Source organism: Anser anser (genome assembly GCF_964211835.1).
Source record: "Anser anser genome assembly, chromosome: 4".
In the NCBI taxonomy this organism is placed as follows: domain Eukaryota; kingdom Metazoa; phylum Chordata; class Aves; order Anseriformes; family Anatidae; genus Anser; species Anser anser.
Window position 1 is genome coordinate 15399294 of NC_139724.1, and position 17444 is coordinate 15416737.

General features: G+C 41.9%; 2 protein-coding genes across 3 annotated transcripts in view; both read right to left on the bottom strand.

The window, feature by feature from the left end:
• Positions 1–3935, bottom strand: part of UBA6 (ubiquitin like modifier activating enzyme 6) — a 34090-nt gene extending 30155 nt beyond the window's left edge. Inside the window, exons 1-3 of the mRNA XM_083834817.1 lie at positions 2862–3935; positions 2474–2585; positions 132–205 (exon numbers count right to left, since the gene is read on the bottom strand). Of these exons, the coding sequence (XP_083690943.1) occupies positions 132–172 (41 nt within the window). The 5' untranslated portion in view covers positions 173–205; positions 2474–2585; positions 2862–3935. The remainder of the gene's footprint in view (positions 1–131; positions 206–2473; positions 2586–2861) is intronic.
• A 9883-nt stretch (positions 3936–13818) lies between these two features.
• The window catches only part of LOC310898985 (transmembrane protease serine 11A-like), a 37876-nt gene continuing 34250 nt past the window's right edge, over positions 13819–17444 (bottom strand). The window contains exons 6-8 of one of the 2 annotated variants that reach the window (XM_083834826.1): positions 17403–17441; positions 14939–15035; positions 13819–13976 (exon numbers count right to left, since the gene is read on the bottom strand). In XM_083834826.1, the coding sequence (XP_083690952.1) occupies positions 13955–13976; positions 14939–15035; positions 17403–17441 (158 nt within the window). In that variant the 3' untranslated portion in view covers positions 13819–13954. Of the gene's footprint in view, positions 13977–14005; positions 15036–17402; positions 17442–17444 lie in introns of those variants that run through there. The other variant, XM_083834825.1, reaches the window with a different exon arrangement.

The window sequence follows — 17444 nt, forward strand, 5'->3', positions numbered from 1 at the left end:
GTTCGAGTACATACACCTGGACCTAACAGGCAGCAGATACTGTTTTCAAGTCTTGTCTTTCACTTTAATGGGAGTAGATCCATGTGTTGCTGAAGCACCAGGAGTAACACATTCAAATCAGATATTCTTACCTATACAAAGCATCATCAATTTCCATAGAGTCTGCTGCCATGACCCAATGTGATTTGTTTGCACTAGAATGGCACTACAATACAAAAAGAAAGAATGGTTACATTGGATGCAATTTCAGTTTGTCCCCTCTCCCTATCACCATTCAATTCTTTAACAGAAGAACTGAAAAACACAGAAAGCGGTGTTATGTAAGAGTTACTTTGAACATTGAGAAGCCTGCAGAACAACACGGCACCTAGGTAATTAAAATACACAGGAGCCAGAAGACAAGAAACCTCAAACCTTCAACACATGAACTCAAAATACAGAGACATATTAATTTCCTCACTGAGGAGACACAAAACTTATTTCTTGTATTTGCCACAGTTGGATTTAGTAAAAGTAAAATTTAATGTTAACATCTCCAAGTCATTTAATTTGGTTCTGCTTGTTTGCTGCTTATTTTGAATAGAAGAAACGCGATCCCTGAATGACTAGGAATAGTTATTTATGCTGCACTATTTTTATATTAATTGAAAAAACTCAGGAAACAAATTACCATTATAGCTAACTGAAGAAATCAATATCCAAAAGTACTTTAAAAATCTATGATGTATAAGCTAGTGGAAAGTACTCAAGATGTAATAACATTTATTTTTAAATTTACTTTATAAGATGTAAATTAATACAACATTTAACTAAGACATCAAGTTAAACACTTCAGTAGGACCTCAGTATGCGCGCAGTTAAGGAGTTCATTAATTAGCAAAGACCTTTTCATTGTGAAGTTACCTGAGGGATAACTAAACACTAGGATTAGGAAGAAATTCCATCACTGGGCAGGCTGTTCTTTTGTTATGCAGGCTTGGAATTTGTGCTTTCTAGATCTTACAGGAACCACCACCAAATACAGAAGCAGAACAGTCCCCACACTTGACCCAGAACATCAGTTCTCACCACTACTAGAGAGGTGCACATCTTAATACAACTCCCTACAAACAGACTTGGAAACAACGAGATGTTGAGACGAAGGCTGACAAACCTACGAGATTGCGTGTAAAGGCCTAGATATGCTAAGAGTACTAAGGAGTTTTCCCTCTGAGATCATGGATGCACAAATATACTCTGAAACAGCAGTAATACTGCCCACAGGTTAACTCTTACTTACCGTTCAGATGCCTTTAGTGCATATTGTAATATTTCTGATGTGCAGCACCTACACAGCCTGGCACAACTTGGGATCAGAACATTTTGATCTGAAATTTGCCCACTTGTTTTCTCAGACCACAAGGTAGATAGCGCTGCAGTATGGCAGTGAGGGACAGACAGGGTTACACTGGAAAGCAGGCCACAGATCTGACCAGTTAAGCTGCTCCACAGTGTGGACACTAAATCCCACACGTAAGCCAACAAAGAAAGCAGTCAGCATGCGGCACCTCCATTGTATCTGCACAACCAGCCACTTCAGCACAGCTCCCATGCCTTTACACAGCAAGCACTGAAAATAACCAACGCCAGTGTTACTACATCATCCTGGGATCCAGCTCTTAAGGCAAGAAGTAACAGACCTTATCTGATGACAGACTTGAGTCCCTGCTCAGGTAAAAGCCTAAATTACATCCTCTGTGTGGGTGACAAGACTGGAAGTCCCCTCAAGACAAACCAGTGCCGTCTCATTGTGGCCCGGAGCAGCCATCCCTGAGCTGTTCTGCTCCTCCACAGCACAGGCACTTTGGAACTGCTCAACGCTAAATGATTTTGGCACACTCAGGTGGGGAAGCAGGTGAAACACACCCACCTTCCTCCCTCACAACCCCCCAGCTACTCCTGCTGACAGCCACCACGTGTGCTCTCCCCGACAGCCATTTGTAAATAACGAGGACGTGCGATGAACACACCAGAGGTTTGCCACCTGCATCCCAGACCCATTTGAGAAGGGCCTTTTCAATATGCTTATTGACTCCCAACTCTCTTCATATGGCACACAGCTGCTGCCAGGTATATCACGTTTGGCAAAACATGGTTTCTCATGCCAAAATAGGTCTTTGTAGTACTATTATCTAGTGGCCAAAGGACAAAACTCTGTTAACATACTCCTGCATCCAAGTTGTATTTCGTATTACCTCACCTCATATTAAATCTGTCTCAAAGAATGGCACATAATACGGGGGGTAGGTCCTTCTAGTTACTATCAATTGTTCAACATTTATACGTTCACTTCCATTTCTTTTTAGCCTCAGCTGTTTGTGGGACAGCCCAGGGACAAACTGAGAAGCTATGTCTGACAAAGAAAGGCTAAGATATTCCGAACAGCAAAGGCACCGAAGCTGTGGTGTTTGGCTGTTTTCATGGTCCTTCTTACCTCAGAGTTAGCACAGGCTACAGCAGAATAAGTCAATTACTTGCTGTTCAGCAGGCAGGCCTGGGTTCATCCCACCTACCCCCGGTTTCCAGAGGCAGCTGACGCAGGCTCCCTGTTTGGGCAGCAGAGGGAGAGGACGCTCAGACCCGCTATTAGCCGCCCCGCCGGGCACCGCCGAGCTAAAACCGCACCTCGGCTCTCCCCTGGGGCTCCGCGGCGAAGCCAACCGGCGTCAAAACAAACTCGAGCCGCCGTCGGCAGCCCCAAACCCGGCCCTCCCCGCGGCCCCAAGCCCAGAGAGCAGCCCCGCCGCTACCCCTCGCCCCCGGGGAGCCGGCCCCCAGCCCCGGCCACCTCCCCGCTCCGGGGCCCCGCCGCCCGCTCTCACCGCGGCGGCCCGGCACTATGAGCAGGCCCGTGCCCTGCCGGCGGTGCCGGAGAAGAGAAGGCAGGAAAGGGGTGGGAAGCGGCAGCGACGCCGGTGCCGCGGCTCTTCCCCGCCTGCGCCGACATGAGGGGCCGGGCTACGGCCGCCACCTCCTCCTCCTCCTCCCGCCGCGCCGCGACATGGCGGCCGCGAGGGACGGAGGTGGAAGTGGTCCCGGCCATTTCCAGCTCCGGGCACCTTCGGTGTCGCTCTCCTCCGCGACCCAGGAGGCGATCGCTGATGCCGCAGAGACGATTTCTTCGAGGGGCTCCAATGTTTTTTGGGGGCGCGGGGCTCGTCAGGGGTCAGCGGGAACCTGGCCCTGAAGCTCTTTACCCGAGAAGCAGGGCCGGGAAGTCATGTTGTAGGGGCTAAATTTGCCCCAAGCGCCCCGGCAGGTGTTTTTCGAGATAGTTTTCTTCCAGCTTCCGGCTGAATTTGGTGATTTGCAACTAAAAGCTTGTGAAGTCAATTTTTGAAGACAAAATCTGTGCGCTCAGCTTTTCTTATTCTGCAAGCACCGTGTGGTTAAAATAAAATTAAAAGTCCTGTTACATTAAATTGTTACCAGTTTAGACAATAGATTATTTCTAAAACATGCCCTTGAGGTATCATCTCCCCATCGTGCAGGACACGGTGTGGCCTATCTCAAAAACAGACACTTTTACTAAATGGGTGCTAGGGAGTGAAATTTTGGCATCCCAAGCACAAATGCTAGGTGGCATCTAAAGGCATACAGGAGCACAGATCTGGCACAAAGTGGTCACACAGTCAACACACAACATCCCACACTGAAACAGTATGGGCTTGCAGAAACTTCCTTTGTTTTTTTGGTGCCATTCGACAAGTGCTGATCAAAGCAAGCTGTGGCAACTATCACTGTCTCCACAGAGTTCTGGCACCAGCAGCTCCACATCCTCTATACATATTTTCTTTGCAGCCTCCTCCCATTGCCCAGATTCTGGTTAAGATCCCAGTACTATCAGGCAAGTGGAATTTCCAACGTAAGCCCTGCCTTAGCTTGTGCTGTCCCTGACCATTGGGTTAGCTGAGGTAAATCTGCCTTGCTATCTCTGACACATCTTATTCAGATAAAATGGGAGGGATACATTGTTGCATAGCCAACAATGATGGAAGAAGTGTCATTGCATACAGTTTATACAGAATAGTCACCTTTTATTTTTAGATTTGTTACTCTTTTTTTTTAGAAAACTGCATTCTATATTACATGAAAAAAAAACCGCAAGTCAGCCTTTTCTCTATCTTGATTGTTTTTTGGGGGGGAACTTCACAGTATCACAGTATCACAGATTTCTAGGTTGGAAGAGACCTCAAGATCATCGAGTCCAACCTCCGACCTAACACTAAGTACTCCACTAAACCATATCCCTAAGCTCTACATCTAAACGTCTTTTAAAGACCTCCAGGGATGGTGACTCCACCACCTCCCTGGGCAGCCCGTTCCAATGCTTAATAACCCTTTCGGTAAAGAAGTTCTTCCTAACATCCAACCTAAAACTCCCCTGTCGCAACTTTTGCCCATTCCCCCTCGTCCTGTCACCAGGCACGTGGGAGAACAGACTTCTAGAGAACTTCTAGAGACAAGATGTCCCAAGTTTTGTCCTATTTGTGCATGCATGTGAGCATCTACTACATTATTTTAATTATTTTAGCATTTTTATCTCGTATGACTGGAACTAAGAGAGTCCAAAGGAACTTCCAAGTCTTCATCAGGACTTGCACCACAATCCCAACAACGCACGCAGGCTTTTGTACTGAATTATTAACTAAGGCTAAGAGAAGCTGGACAGCATTCATCTTTCAAACACAGGCTATGGTTTGGCAGGATCAGGGTTGAAGTACTTGCCTACTACATGCCTTTTTAAAATTTTATTTATTTTTTATTTAAATAGAACACATGGAGAAGATGAGGACAAACTTCACAGATCCACTAGAGGCCACTAGAAGTCTAAAATGCTGGACTCCAAGGCGGGTAAACAGAGAAAGCAATACGGGATGAAAAGAACGCAATTCGTACTAGTAAGGCAATTAATATTTAAGGCTGGTATTTGCTTTCTGTCTTTTTCATATAATACAAAAAATCAAAATACACAAAAATATAAAATTAATTCTGTTATTTCAATGACTCAAAGAGCAATGCACATACCTGATGAGCAGAATTAAACAGAGTCCCAGCTATAAAGGGTGAAAGAAAGCAAAGAAAAGTTTAAACTAAGCCAAAAATGTCAGCTTTGGGTTTGCCACTTTGCTAATTTTTCCTTCAGTGATTTTTTACCTTTAATTTTGTGGTTTCTTTCCTTAAAATTCGTCTTTTTCATTTTTTTTTTAAGATTAAAATAAGTTCTTTAAAATAAGAAGCTTTATCAATCATGCTGTGAAAAAAATTAATAATCTGCTCCCTACCCTCTTCCTGTCCTGGCTATTGAACACTTAAGAATCATGGAATAGCTTGGGTTAAGATACCAGTTGCTTCAGTATGCAATCATCTTACAGTGAACGCTCAAAAGCTCTTTGCCTGAATGGAGAAATCCAGTTAATTCTTGCCCAGCAGTTTGGCAGGAATAAAGCAAAGACTAACCATCAATGAAGCTGTAAATGTGGACATTCTAAGACAAATTGCCAAATAAAGCATGACAGGTTTTGTTTATCCCAGCGGGCAAAGAAGCGGGTTCTCAAAAGCATCAATTATTAGCAGGTATACTAAGGAGCCCTCTAGGCTGATGGTACCAAATCAAAAAACATACGGGTTTTGTGCTTATTTTCCAAGATTGCAAAATTTGAAACATCTGGAACCATTCGACTTGTTTCTTTTTGCCCGTATTCTCCTTTAAAAAATATATATATAAACCTAAGATCTTAGTTATAAAAAATAAAATATTAAAAAAAAATCCCGATTCCAGAGTTCTCATTCTACTAAAGTCAGCTATGGCATTTGAGATTGGCAAAAGGTACCAAACAAGGCTGTCAGCTTCCTGACTTGCTAAGGCCAGTCAGTGGTACATTGCTGTGGTCAGAACAACATTTTTGTACTTGAGGCAATTCACACCCTAAATCCCTTTGTGACTTCAGTTCACGTGTACTATTGTAGATGCATTCTGTGTGCAAATATTGAATACATCTTTAAAGCCTGTGTCTGCAAAAGGAGCTGAAGCTGATAGCTGCAAATCTCCCTTCCACCTGCTGTGAAAATCCCAGCCATTAACACATTTAAGTCTCAATTTTTTGATTTCCAGGCATGATTTCACATTCTTAACGAGGACTCCATAATGGTGATTTGGGGGATGTGTTTGCTTCTCTGATTTATTATTTAATAAATTAGCTGACAAACCTTCGTTTTCTCCCCAAAAACATATTCTTTGACAGTATTATGGCCAACGCAGTTCAGTTTAACACACAGGCCTGTGCAGAAATTACCATAAATCCACATCAGCAGTGTTCCTTCAATGGATTTTCAAATATCCTGCCACAGGCTATGGCTTGCCCTGGGCTCTTAAAGCAGTAAGGTGCTGCCTGGTAAGGCTTTAATCTCCTTTTTTTTTGCAGGACAAGCAGTGTAGGAATGCTTTGCTAGCGTGTTTAAAAGGCCTCCATCTTCCCCAGCGGGGTGGGATAAAGGATCTTCTCACTTAAGGCTGCTCTAGTAAGTGACACCTTCCTAGAAAACACATTAACAATGTTCTTATAATCCTGCTCCAGATAAACAAACGTACTAATTACCCAAGCTGATTCCAGGCTGACGTGCATGAAAGCATTTTCAAAAGCAAGAGCCAGTTTCTCCATGTACGTGCATCTCCATCACAGGCTGCAAGTTGCCAGATAAATATTAATTGGCGTACATAATATCTTTTGGCTCTCAGCTCTTCTAATTTGTTAACAGGAGCAGTAGATATGAAATCGGAGTTTCTTCAAGCTTTACTTACATAAGAAATCCCAGTGACTGCTTGATGTCATTCAGCCAGACCTCCTCATGTGGTTAGGCCTTGTGCAATCAGTTTCTTACTTGCTTCCTATTTGTGCTCCAGGTTGCAAGTTAGTATTGGGCAAGCCTTAACCAACCTGATTTGAATAACCTAGAGTTCGGAAAATGTTTCTGGAAGCCGTAAATCTGTCTGGGTAATCTCAGGAGAACTGGTACATCAGCTGCATAGAAGTCCCTACGGTGGAGTGCCAGGAAAGCCAAGTTAGAAGGACAAGGTTTTGCAAGGCAACAAGCAAGGCGGTTGATTCCAGGAAGAAGGTTCAGGTTCATTTTCAAATTTACATAGCACTAGCCATATTGAAATTCACCTTAGAGTATTTTTAGAAAAGTAGGTGTCTCACTTTTGTCACTGCAGAAATGTCTGTAAAGCTCCCATCACTGTTAAAAACAAAATTCCTAGAATTGGGAAGAGAAAGAGCTGGAGTTTTAGAATAGTTTTATACCAAACTAAATATAAGTCTATTTTGAATCAAATACACATTTTTACCTTGGCTATTACTAAACAAACAAACAAAAAAAGACAAAGAGCAATTTTTTAAAATACATTTAATGTTATGAAATATATTACCTTTATATCATTTAAATCCTTGCTAAATCTTAACAATAATAAAAGGTTTTTAAAAATCCTTTTCCTTAATCACACAATATTCTTTTTTATCTATTGCAGAAAACAGAGTTTTCATAAATAAAACACTGACATGGAATATAAGACAAACCCAGGCCAGACAGTTTGCTAAAAGTTTGTGAAGAAAAGTGCATCTGGCTGGCTCAGGACTCCCTGAGTAAAGTAGACATTCTCCCACACGCTCCTTGCCTTTTGGCCTCTCACTATAAAATCTGAAATAAAGGCTGCCTTTCTCCTTTTAAAGGTATCTTATGTGTGTCACTTTCAGTGTGAGGTAGGAACCAGTTTATAGGGATTATAGATAATCTGAGCCTTGCCCCCTTGTTGTTGCCTCTCCATCTGGTAGGCAAAAAGATAGATCTAAGTGCAAAACAAAACTTTAGCTCTCTCTGAACGTGAACTACTGCTTACTTTCAATTGGAACTCATCAGTTGATTATAAGCAAGGGCATTCACCTTCAAAGCAGTAAGTGGCACAAAAAAAATGGTGTTTTTTTTTTTTTTTTTCTTTCCAAAGGATACCTTTAATAAAAAGTGGAACCTGAACACTAGAAGAAAACTGTGTTTCCAGGTGACCTAATCCAAAACTCTGTACAGTCTCTATTTTGTAATAACCTAGCCCAGAGTAAATTCTTAGTTTAAAAATAGCAGCAACTCAAAAGTGCATAAATTACAAACTTCACCAATAAATTAAGAAAACAGATTTGCTGCATCTGACTATCCTCCTAACTGTCCCATGATCCTTTTAATTTTTAAATGGACAAATGGACGTGGAAAATCAGAATGAAGATACTATTACATCAAAGGCAAAGCTAAACTAAAGCCTTTAATTATTTCTGAGATAAGGTATCTTTTTTTTTTTTTTAAACTAAAATTCAAAAAATATGAAAAAAGAGTGGAAGGAGCTGAAAAAATAAGACAATTGCTTCCCCCTACACCACCCTGAGGCTTCAATGTAGGTTTTTCCATCTGTGTGTAGACTTTTCATTCAGGGTCTGACTTTTCTGGAAATGCCAAGCATCCTATTCCCACGGATTCTGATCATTACAGAACATGCACAGGAGAAGAGCTGAGAGACCCAATCCTGAGTAGAAGGGGAGTCAAGATGCTTTGGAGAGATTTTCTGTTATAAATTCAGCTGTGGGGTTTGCAGATTCTTTCATGTCTCGTACAGACTCCTGCGAGTCCTGCGTTCACAGCCTAAGCAGTCTGGTGGCCACTCAAAGACAGCAGAAGGAGATAGTATTAGATTGTCACTTTGGTTCCTCATATGGATGGCCTGGGCTGTAGGGGACAGCAAAAGTCACATCACTGATCCCCCTTCGACCAGCAATATACTAGATGTTCTGCACAGAGGTAGGAAAAGTGCTCAGTCCGTGTATAAGGATAGCATTTACTCTGAAGTTCTCATCTGGACTGTTCTTTAATATGAAATGGCCTCATAAAACAGGATCATATTTATTCGTGGCAGAAATGAATCCATCAGTGAAGCAAGACAGTTTGTCACTGTTTACTTTCTTTGCAGTGAGATGGCTTCTGTTGGCTGGCATGCCCTTGGAAAAGCACACAGTTTTGTGACTTGAAGTAAAAGGTAGTTCCAAGTTTGTGGTGAATAATTCTCTTTCCTTTAGCATGACTTTAAATGCTGGGTTTTCTTCCAGTGAGGTTGTTCATGGAGACATGTTACAAACAAATGTTGGTAAAGCTAGCATTTCTATATAATAAGAACATTGCAAGTTGAACAGACTGTCTAGAAGGGCATTGGTACAGGGATATTGTGACACTTGAAAATGCTATTGTAGAAGTGCTGTAATTTGAACTTCATAAAATCCTCCTTTTTTTTTTTTCTTCCCCTGTTAAAAATGTGCTTAAAAACAAGAACATGAAGCTTTTGTCTTTTCTCTTCCAAGTTGCTGCAAGCACAGAAATCCTCCTCTTCCTTAACTAGGACCTTCTTCTCACTCCTGGCTGACCCGTTTTAGCCACCAAGACCACCAAGCAGAGTGAGTATCCAGGTCTTGGATACAGTCGGTGCAGATGATGCTCTCTAATACGAATAATGAAGAGTTCACTTTCCTAGAAAGTCAGCTGTGACAACATTTGCTTCAGCTTCCTCTATGCTTAGAGCGTGGACATCTTCAGACCTCAGCCGTGGCTGAATGTTTTGTTTTTGTTTTTGTTTTTGTTTTTTTTCTCCCGGAAACTGTGTTTATAAAGGAGGTAAATAGCTAGCTTTTAAATGTTAGTTTAATTACAACAGTTTATAATTTCTAAGTGAGAATGCTTCAAAGCTCAAAGATGAGGACAGCAATCTCATATGCTTAGTATAAATTCACAAGGGCTTAGGATCTCTGACAGAAAAGATAGTGCTTGCTGCGGGCAAAGTTTGCTTTGACCAAAACTACATAGGAATGTATATACTAAAAAAAATAATTTTTCACAATTACAGACAAGTATGAGTTACGAGTAACCTATGTAGTTACATCCATTTTTGATTTTGGAATTAGATGCCAGTTTTTGAGGTAATCCAGTCACGGAAATAAGTCACTCGTGTGTAAACTCCAGGTTTATTTGGTTTGGCACATTCGTCTCCCCAGCTCACTATTCCCACGAGGTACCACATCAGTCTAGAATCGGGAGTAACCAGTGGTCCCCCAGAGTCCCCCTGGAGAAAGAGGAGGAAAAAAAAAAAAAAAGATTTAATTTTTCAGAAGGGAAAATATAATTCTCTCCATAGATAAGAGGAAGCATCCAATAAGAGAGGAAAGCAAGTAGTATTTCAAGAGCTGCCATTTGTGCAGAATTCAATCTGCTTATGAAATTTGAGTCTGAATTCACTGACTTTTGCCTGTCTGCCATGGAGTCTCCTGACCTGTGGTTGTACAATATCCTTTAATTAAAAACGAATGAACGAACAAACAAACAAAAAAACCCTTCTCTTCCGTTTTATGAAACATTCCTCACACTGGCTTGTCTTCCTCCTCATACAAAGTAGGGAAACACAGATATATACGTCATTCTAAGCCAACAAGAGTTGTGTTTTGTTTTGTTTTTTTTTCTCCAGTAACCACTATCCTTTCAGCAAATTCTTTCAGTCACTTGCAGCAACAACATTTCAAAAAGAATTTCCTCAGGAAATTGGTCTTCTAACTAGCTAATATTTCCTTAAGACTTTAGTCACTCTCAAAGGCTGAATTCAGATACTGTTAATAGTATGACGCAGTGATAACTGTTAGGTTTGAAACCTTGCAGTGCCAAAGGCAATCCTCACAGAACAGAACAAATTCCCCATCACCCATCAAAAGACGTAACTGAAATACACAGCAGTTGAATCCTTCTGTTCAAGTCTCTTCAATGCTGAGCAGGACAGGAACAGAGGAATTAGGTCTCCAGGACTTATCCTGCAAGGAGTTTTGCTTAAATCTGTAGGACTGGGATCCTGGAAGGGGCCTGTTTTGAACCAGCACTTACAAATATATTCTTTATAAGTAATATTAATAAAAATTGCCTTATTAAAAGTTATTGTTATGGAAATATTTTTGCTTGAACATAACCATTGCTTTGCAATGTTTGCAAGTCTGCATCATACATGTATCCCTACTATTCAATTTATGCCTAGCTTTCTTATCTTTGTTTCACAGTTTTCCTTGCGCTGATCAAAGTCTGTTACCAAAGATTGTAACAGATCTCTGTTAAAAGATGATCCTGTCATTTAATTTCAATGTGCAATTGTGCATTTTTGCACATGGCTTTTAATTAGTTGCCATAGTCAGCCCCTGCAGAACGATTTGCTGAAATCAAGGCACACGTACACTGGCAGAACAGCCTCTAGTATAAAGGAAAATGTAGGGGTTTGCTGTTCAGTAAACAAGCAAGGGGTTTGCTGTCCAGTAAACAAGGGGCTGGTGTGGAACAGCAGCAATGAAGGAGGAATAAAACATCAATATGGAGTATCCAGGTGGTATTTTTGAAAACAAATTGTTAGATTTCACAGAAGATACTATGAAAAGCAAATGGGTTCATAGCAGCTATTTTGAGTTACAGAATGAAAATTCCACTTCGTGCCATGAAAGATTTACATTCTGAATATTATACACATTTAGCTCTCTTAGTATAGGGTTTATTTGCTAAGTAACATGTAATAAATGCTATTTCATTTTACATGTTAATTCTTGTTTGAACAGAGCCCATTTTAAGGACTAATAAACTGTCAGTTAAAGTTTGATCAACCAAATACTGGAATCAGCATTAGAATAGTTTTCCTTTCTAATTTTCAGCTATGGTTACCTGGCAAGCATCTACTCCTCCTTCCAAGTATCCTGCACACAACATTCTGGGTGTTATGTCCCCATCGTACACTTCCTTTTTGTTGCAAGTATTCGAGTCAATAAGTTTCACTGTTGCTTCCTGAAGAGCATTAGGAGTTGGACCTGAGGGAAAGAATAGTTTGAGTAAATGCAATTGTGTTGATAAATAATGTTATCTTATGGAGGACCAGCTTAATTTTGTTTAAAACCAAGGTACTGCTTGTTACTTTCTCTAGGTTAGGCCTTAAAGAAAGTGTACATACTCAAACTCATTTAGAAACTGTACTATTAAGACAGAATTAATGATTGCATGGTATATAGTGCCCAAAGTACAACACTGTATTTTACAGATGTTCCATCTAATACCATGGAATGCAAATTACCTAGCAATTTGGCTAGAAGATATGAAATCAAGACAGCTTGGTTCCATTGCTAAAGGTACTCACAACTTGGCCTGATAAGAGCGTGAGCTTGGGCAAGTCACTATATGCAGCTCACTCTGCACATTTTCTTGAAAGCCTACAGAGTTATCTGCTTCTGGCTAGAGCTGGGAGAATATTTGCTCAGGCATTATATAAACACATGCATGGCTAGACTACCTGTCTTAAGAATTTACAATATGAAATGGAAAGCCTGGAAAAGGAGGTCATTTCTGCTATATTCTGCTTAAGTGGATTGTAGCTCTGTCTTCATCCAGTCTAAGTTTGGAGCAAGAAACTGCTGCTCACAATTAGAGAAATCTTTGCTTCTAGACAAAAACTAGGCTTGCTGCCACACAACATACAGGCTACACAAGTGATACCAATTCAGTAGCAGATCAGCACCAGGGTTCATGCAACACATGGGTTACCTGGTAGACTCACCATCATTGGTAAGTGCTCCCCAGCCTGTGATGACAGCATAAATATTATATGGAAAAGTCTCAGATGGCTCAGGCAGACAAACGCGGTGTATGTTACTTGTAAACTCAACTTGTTTAGAGAGCTTCACAAGTGCAATGTCATAATCATGCTCTGGGTAGCGGTACTTTTCATGAATAATAATAGTCTTGATTGATCGTTTTAAGCTTGGTGGCTTCAAAAGAGCTCCAAAAGTAGCAGTCCACTTGTGAGGGTGACTCATTCTGAAAAAGGTAAGAGTGCTGTAAATACTTAGCTGTAAATATAAGTACTTGGGGCTTTACACTTGGCAAACACCTTTCTCTCATAACCCCTTCAAGCAAACTCCCTTCTAGATTCTTAAGGCATCTGTCACTTCCCATAACACTGTCCCCCATGTAATTTTAGATTGTTTCTAGAAGAGAGCAATCTTACATTTCCTCCTCAGCCACAGTCTCCTACTCCCTCTGACCCCTCAACACTGACCTAGCCAGAGTGTGGCCACAGGGTATAATCAGGCCAAAAAGCCCTTCTGCTAGAAAACTCATCTCCTTTACTCTTTTTCATGTTAATAATTCGTTCAAGCAGCTGTTTCATCTTACACGCCCTGCAGCTTCACAATTGCCACAGTTGAAACAAAGAGTGCTGGCTGGGAGAGCATGGCTGAATGGAAAGGGAGGAATGTGGTTTTATAACTTCTGGTAGCAGCCTGAAGCTGCAGCAACCTAGTTATAACACCGAGGAAAACCTTTAGAAACATTCTGGGTAACAGGAAACAAACACTATCATTTCAGTCACATTACCTTTTCTTCATTTTTTTTTTTCCTGAATGTGCCAAATGACTATAGATTACCGTTTGTACAATTCCTAATTCTGCTCCATAGACTCAGTCTTTAATATCTCACTGAAACAGACAAGTGATGGGTCTGCTCAACCCTGACTTTTTTCCCTTCCAAGGCAGAGAACTGTTCTCCTGGGTAGTTAGGGGTGTGCTGGAAATCTGGAAAGCCCCCCAGCTTGATCCAAATGGTGTACATTCTGCTGCAGATTCTCTCTAAACTGGGAACTTACTCTCTGAAGCAGTGAGCTGCAGATACAAGCCACGTATTGCTGATGAGTGTCGCACCACAGCGATGGATATTATTGTACTGCAAACTAGCTTGCCATGGCCAATCCCCAGTCTCTGCAGAAGACAATCCGCCGACTATTCGCAACGATGATGCTTTTGCTATTGACTTGACTGATCTATTCTGCCGTAACCCACAGACTGTCAGGAAGGAAAAAGAATGCATTAGTTATTCTTCCATTTAGTAAACATGCCTGCCAAGGGCTGCAGGTACTGTCGAAAATGTACATAAAATCACACACCACCTAGGTTCTCTAAAAGTGTAACATCAACACAAAAACATACTTTCCACCAGCCCCCCAAAACTGAGATCCTCATGCACAACCTATTCTGTTAGAAGCCTGAAGGAACAACTAACTATTATGGTAAGCCATGATGGTCAACCTTTCAGGTCTAGCTTCATGAACAGCTCTAATCAGGAATCAAAAACCTTCACCATACAGCCAGGACAATTCCCAAATACAGGGATTGCCAGCTCAAATGCCCCAGGTGATTTGTCACAAGGATAAAACATGAACAAGGCAAAATCCAAGATGGCAATGATCCAAGCCATGGGTTTTTACCAAGCATGCATGCAGATTGCATCAGCAAGATGTCTCCTGGAATAAGGCAGCTGCGCATTGCACAAATGGCAGCTGGCAGGTGGACCTTGGGAGCTGCTCAGGCAAAGAGCATTGTGCCAATCCAAGCCACAGGTGACAAAGGCATGGATACCTCCAACACGGTGTGCATCCATGGTAAGTATTATCCTCCAAACCCAGAAAGGAATGGAAATACTCATGGTTTTAGCCACTAAACAGACATTCAGGAGCAGCTGAAGCTCTCCAGTAGCTTTAGAAACTTCCTCAATTGAGGGAGCTGCTTCAGCTGTCTTCTCCCCTTCAACCAGTATCAAATCTGTCTTACCTGGAACAAGACCCACTAGACCAGGTCCTGATTTCAGCTAGACATTAGGAAAGTTGGCAGACAGAACTATCCCAATCCATTGAAAAAGAGACAGAGCTAAGAATTATTTGCATAGTGACAATACAATCCAAACTACTGCACTGCCTGTCTCCCACATACAGTGACCCAGAGGGGGACAAGGTGAAAATCTGTAATACCTCACTGAAGAGCTGCAAGCCCCAGGCCCCTTGAAGTCCTCAGAAGAGAAACACTGGAGCCACGCAGAGCATAGCCTCTGCCCCGTCCTGCTAGGATCTGCACAAGGTGATGTTAATAGTACCTCATAATGAAAAGCAGCAGCAATAACTCAGCAGATTGAAAGCTGTTCGTAAATTTGGAAAAAAATATAATTGTCACACAATATTGAGAAGCTGATGCGCTCAGTGTAATGTCTGCCCTGTACGGAAATTTGTAACTGCAATGAAGGAAAACAGTGAAATATAAAGATATGGATACTTGTCCAAAACTTTCTACTTGAAAGGATGATGAAAGATTGTACCGTAACTGATAAGACTGTCTGTACTAGCATGTTTACCTCCTGAAAGCTATTGGTAATCCTCAATTACTGGGCCTAGATCTGTATAATTCAATCAACCACCTGAGCGGTCAATGTTCCGAACACGGAGAAAAACACAGTTCCCTCAGTGACCCAGAACACCAGCACTTAATCTGAAAAAGCAGTATTATTTAATCTTCCATTACTTTACATTACCTGCTAAGAGATCAAACCTTTCTAGAGGTGGAAGAAATCCATTCCTGGAGTGCATTGGGAAGAGTGTTGCCAGCAGGCCGAGGGAGGTGATCCTGCCCCTCTACTCAGCCCTGGTGAGGCTACATCCGGAGTGCTGTGTCCAGTTCTGGGCTCCCCGTTTCAAGAGGGACATGGAGCTACTGGAGCGAGTCCAGAGGAGGGCTACTAAGATAATTAGAGGGCTGGAGCACCTGTCGTACGAGGACAGGCTGAGAGAGCTGGGCCTGTTTAGTCTGGAGAAGAGAAGACTGAGGGGAGACCTCACCAATATTTATAAATCTCTGAGGGGAGGGTGTCAAGAGGATGGAGCTGGTCTCTTCAGTTGTGCCCAGTGAGAGGATGAGAGGCAACGGGCACAAACTGAAGCACAGGAGGTTCCGGCTGAATATGAGGGGGCACTCCTTTACTGTGAGGGTGACAAAGCACTGGGACGGGCTGCCCAGAGAGGCTGTGGAGTCTCCTTCTCTGGAGATACTCAAAACCTGCCTGGATGCCATCCTGCACAATGTGCTCTAGGTGATTCTGCTCGGCAAGGGGGTTGGACTAGGTGATCTTCAGAGGTCCCTTCCCCACCTTGGCCATTCTGTGATTCTGTGATTTGTAAGATTTTTTTTTAATGACTATTAAGTCTCCAAACAAGCTGACTTCCTTCTCTGAAAGCTCAAACATCTCTAAAACGGACTATCTCGACTTACCTACTACCTACAACTGAGACTACCTACAACAATACCTTTAGAAGACTGAGCATTGTCTATTTCCACAGCATTTTCTGTGCTACTAGTCATCCCCAGACCCACAATATTTTCATTATAGTCACAGACCGACTTAACTTCTACTCATTGCCTCATTGTCCTTCCTTCCTTCTGATATACACAAAAGAAATGTCAAATTCCCAATTTCTAGGAGCACACTGAAAGCCACTATTCCAAACTCTTTCACGTGCCCATTCCTGCCAGCTTTCAGGGGCACTTTGCATTCACAGGGTGTGATACAGGTCTCTGCCAGGCTGCCGTCCTTAAAGTGTCAATTGAACAGCATGCTGGTACACAGCCAGGTGTAAAACTCGTCACTTAGAGCATATATGACAAAATAACAGGTGACAAGGTGGAGATGAATTGTCACGCTACAGCATCAAGGACAAGCAACAGATCCTGCAGTTGTTGCTCCAAGATGCAGAAAGAACTGACAGTCCTGTGCAGGCAGGATTAGACTTGACTAGATATTTAAGTACACGTTTTAATCCATTTTTAAAGAGATGTCAGACTTCACCTTTAAGATACACCTTCCACACCGGCACTGCTGGAGGCAGGAGCATGCCATGGGCAGGTATCAACCAGGGCGTGCTGCTCTGCAGCACACAGCAGCAGAACCTGAAGATCTCCTCTCTGCTCAACATTGGGTATTTCTATAGAACCATCAGCATTTTTTCTTTTCTCATCATGTGCTCTTTTCTTACTTAATTGCTATTACTTTTAACAGGAGGAACTATAAACACTATAAAAACACTATAAAACACTATAAAAAACACTATAAAAAACTATAAAAAAAACTATTAAAAAAAAATGACCAAGGAACTCAGCAGTGCGTGCAAGACTTTTTCTAAAGGGGATTTTCACCCCATTTACACTGAAGACTTTCAAGCCAGTTACGATAGTCTTAAAGCATCCTGAAAGGCACTGACAAAAGACTTCCCTGTGACTGAGCAGGATTTCTAATCCAAGCAGGATTTTCTCATCTGTGTAAAGTGTAAGGTCATGTTCAGTAGACAGAAGGAAAAGAAAAGGCTTTTAAGGGCCAGGAAAAGTGCTCAGAGACTCTTGATGCTAAAAAAAATAATAGAGGTTTCCCATGTTTAAAAAGCCCTCACTTACTGTCATTGAAGATTGCTTCTGCTCTTTTCTTCTCCACATCTG